This window comes from Cibotium barometz, chromosome 29, assembly GCF_041138505.1.
Source record: "Cibotium barometz isolate CiBa-2024 chromosome 29, ASM4113850v1, whole genome shotgun sequence".
Classification (NCBI taxonomy): domain Eukaryota; kingdom Viridiplantae; phylum Streptophyta; class Polypodiopsida; order Cyatheales; family Cibotiaceae; genus Cibotium; species Cibotium barometz.
In genome coordinates, this window is record NC_141074.1 from 42928389 (window position 1) to 42932636 (window position 4248).

The window sequence follows — 4248 nt, forward strand, 5'->3', positions numbered from 1 at the left end:
GTCTGTTGTTGACTCTGCTCCCTATTTGCTTCCATTGCTCGATTCACCTCCAATGCACGATTCACTATTTCCCTCCCTAAATTCACTGGCAATGACTTACGAAAAGAAGCCGATGCAATCGATGTTGCATGTGATGTGGATGTGGCCTCATTATGATCAATTTGCTGGCTACGAAGCTCCAATATAGACTTATGTTGGCGATACAGATCAAGCTCCTCCTCAGGCACATTGTTTCTTTCAAGGTCCAACCACCACGGGCAGAAACGAGACTCTATGCTTGACATGGTCTGTTCAATGACAAACATGGGTAAACACAACTCACCCTCAATATGAACATGTTTCTCAATCATGGATTCAAAATGACAAATTCAATCACTTACTCTTCCAAGCTTCAAATCGGCATACATATAAGATTGATTGTCAACACAAAGCCACACACTAGCGAGAGGGGGTAAAATATCCAATTGGTGCTCCTCAATTTCAGAAAGCAACCATCTGCAAGCCAAAGCACAAATGATAAAACAACACACAAAAAGAAGCATGCATGTTTTTTAACAAGGAATATCTGGGTTATGTTGGAGGAAAACCTAAAAACGACTCGCCGTGCAGCACTTTGTAGGCCTGGTTGATGGTCAATATCATGGCTAAATTTTATGCCTCCTTCGTGCACTTTGAAAGCCCTTTTGAAGTACTTTCTTCTGCATAGAACAACAAAAGAGGTGAATCGGCTCTCACCTGGCAACCTGACTCGATCGGCATTTTTAATATCATTTTGGATTCTCAAACCCAGCTCCGTGATCTGAAGCTAGTAGGAGTACATGTGCAGCCATTCCCTAACCTTTGTCTTATCATTTGGCATACCCTCAAGTGATCGCACTGCAGCCTGAGAGTTGTCCAATAGCTTGACAATGTGAGCCTTATCTGTGTCTCTGATGCAAGCAGAACCTATCATATTGAGCTTTTCCTCTGTGGCCACATGATTGCTTGACGCGTGCCATGGGAGGGAGAGCACTGCACACCAAAAGGCCTCACCGTTGGAGGGATCAGCAATCCTTGCATATTTTGATGTTTTTCCTCTGTAGAGAACTTCTACCTTTCGAGTCACATTCTCCCTAGCAGACTCGGCAAGTGGTCCATTTGATGCCTCATCAATTTTTTGCTCCATCTCATCCTTGAACAAGAGCCAAGTCATAATCTGGATTGGCAAATGAAGCCAACTAGGCCTTCCTCTGGCAGATGCACTCTGCATCTCTCTCTCAACCCATAGCTTGTCCTCATTGTCCAAATGTGCCATGAGAGTTGTTAGGTCGGACTCTCCCAATCTTCTTAGTTGAAATAGACGATCACCAAATGTGGTTGGCACAAATGCATAATCATGCGTCCTACAAAACAAAGAAGAAATATGTTAATATTCTTGAGTACAAACAACTTACTTGACATAGAAGGAGACTCTGATAACAAATTAACTTACTTGTTCAACCTGGACAATGAAAACAAAAGCTCACCCACATCCCTCCGCTCGAACACATAAAATTTACAGAGAACACAACAATGCATGGACAAATCCCCTTGAAACCGTGTAATAAAACACAAAATTAGGAAGGACAAAGAAGCATAAGAAACTATAACATCCCAATGAGAACTCACCTGTAGAAATGCAGTCCATCCAAGCATTGTGTCGATTATTACCATCAAGAATATGCACCATTTTTCGGCTCAAGTACGGACCCCACTCGGGGTCAAGTGCAAGAGTTTCCTCAAATTGTTGATTCACAGTCCTCCAATGCTCATCCCAAGATTCCTCCCTCTCTTGTGTCAATGGTGTCTCCTCCCCTTCCAAGTCCATAATTGATACTGTGAAAGCTCCCATGCTCTCAATGTACCCACCTAGTTTTTTGAAGCTTCGAGTAAGAGATTTATCTGTTGAGGGAGAAACCTTTCGGATTGCCTCCGTCTGGATCATCCTACAGAGAGGAACACGTGGAGGTGGAGACCTAAATTTGACTCCTATCCTATCTAAAAAGGCTTGTGGAGTAGATGTCTCTAGAATCTTCCCAAAAATATCAACCTTATTTTTTTTCTGCTTGCTTCCTTCAGTTTGGGTTGTGACAACTGTTTCTTCTTAATCCTCTAGTGGATGTGTGTTCTCTTCCCCCTCTATCTCTCTCCCAGTATCCTCAGCATTCTCACCTTCATCCTCATTATCACCACCTTGAGTATTCTCACCCTCATTTTGATCACCTTTATTTTCCTCAATTGCCCCCACTACATTTTGTCCATCCTCCTCATTTCTTTCATCACTATGTAGATGCTGCCTATCCATATCCACCTCCAGGTTAGTGTCATCTATGATATGTACCGCATGCTCTGTAGTAGTAGGGTTTGAGGAGGCGGCTTGCTCCAAAGTGCTAGAAAAATCAGCTTGCCTCCTTGTGTGTCTCGATGAGCTCTCACCTGGGCCAACCTGCACACTCTTTTTCCGCTTAGCAAGAGGTAACTCATCCATTTTTGCACAACAAGAACCTTTCAAGCAAGATGCTCTAGTGAAATGACTCGAACTCATTTGAAAACCAGATAGCCATGCAAAAATACAAGAACAAATCTTCAAATAGTATTGTACTCGTATTGTATAATTAATTGATTATTTTAACAGCAAATTCAGTAATACGACACAAACTTAAAGAAAAGGTGGCACATTCACTAAAGAGATTAAATTCAGTACTGCAACACAATCATCAAACAAAGGTGGCACATTCACTATCCAACAAAACGGCCAACTCATTATAACGAACAGAATATCTTTGAGATTATCATATGGAGTGCTTTGGCCCAAATTCCAAGGCATTCAAAGCCGTATGGAATATTTTAAAAAAATCTCCATTGTAAAATATTTATGGAGCCCTTTTCAGGTGTTCAATTCAAGGCATTCAAATTTATTGGAAATTATATAAAGATTCGGTAGCCCAAATCTGAAGGCATTCAATATTGAGTACTAATAAACTTTAGAAGTGATATTTCGCAATCCAACACTTTTTTAAGGACAAACTTTTTTCTTTTTGTGCTATTGTTCTTTAGATGCACATGTTTGCTGGTCTCCTCTCTCGACTGTGTGAGTCGTTTCTCAACCAAGAAGACATCAAATGTGAGTTTTTTGAGCTTCTTGTATACACAAAGTCTGCATAATATAGACAGTAGTAAGAGAGACAGTCTATGCAATGTGTTTGAGACAGCACCATATAGATAGCATGTTCTTACACTACTCTCTCCAAATTTCTGCCGCCGGGGGGATCCAAGGGGGGCCGGCAAAACTCAAAATCGTGATGATTTTGTCAATGCTCGGCAGCAAAACATCCTATTATTTTGTGCGCTGAGCGCACAAATTAATTCAAGAAAAATAGCAAGAGGTAACACCGCACATCTCATACTGTGTGTGGAGTGTGGCAGCAGCAAAACATCCTATTATTTTGTGCGCTGAGCGCACAAATTCATTCAAGAAAAATAGCAAGAAGTAACGCTGCACATCTCATACTACTGTGTGTGGAGTGTGGCAGTAGCAAAACATCCTATTATTTTGTGCGCTGAGCGCACAAATTCATTCAGGAAAAATATCACAAATTCATGGATGATGATACCTTTCTGTGTCTCTTTGTTGGGGAGAAAGATTCGAGTGGGGAGAGGGCCCTGCGCATGAGATCAGCGTTTCTTTGCTGGGGAGACGTATGATGCTTCATGATCGCTTCTCTGCGTGTGTGTTCGAGGGAAGATGCTTCCGTGTGGAGGACGACTAAAAGCGTTAAGTAATTGCTTCATAAGAAGTAGCCGACTACTAAAAACCCTAAGTTAGGCACTCGACAAATTTTTTTATCCTAACACTAATGAATTTCAACACTAAAATTTAAGGGTTTGGTCAATATTTTTCCGATTTATTTAAATCTATAGCACAGTTATGCTATGGCATCCAACTGGTAGAGTTTTTGAAATCTAACAGGAGATTATGAAAAAGCGCAAGAACTAACACAAAGCAAATATGTGTGTGTGTGTGTGTGTGTGCGTGTGTGTGTGTATACATACACACACGTGTACACACAAACATATATACATATATACATGTACTCTTTTTGATACCCTTCATTATGACTATTTTTGCAATAAATATTTTTATTTACTTCTACCCATAGTCTTAAAATGAGCCTGGTAAAATAGTATTATGGCTAGTATATGCTATTGATTAGAGCAAGAACATCTAGT

At 40.7% G+C, this 4248-nt stretch overlaps 1 protein-coding gene across 1 annotated transcript; it reads right to left on the bottom strand.

The window, feature by feature from the left end:
• Positions 1 to 805: 805 nt before the first annotated feature.
• LOC147622214 (uncharacterized) lies at positions 806 to 1539 on the bottom strand. The gene is made up of 2 exons (XM_086823567.1): positions 1472 to 1539; positions 806 to 1382 (listed from the first exon to the last, which is right to left on the bottom strand). The coding sequence occupies exon 2, from the start codon at positions 1292 to 1294 to the stop codon at positions 806 to 808; it is 489 nt and encodes a 162-aa protein (XP_086679693.1). The 5' UTR covers positions 1295 to 1382; positions 1472 to 1539.
• Positions 1540 to 4248: the final 2709 nt, after the last annotated feature.

Coding starts and splice junctions, on each gene's coding strand:
- LOC147622214 (XM_086823567.1), bottom strand. CDS start 1,294: ATGGCACATTTGGACAATGAGGACAAGCTATGGGTTGAGAGAGAGATG.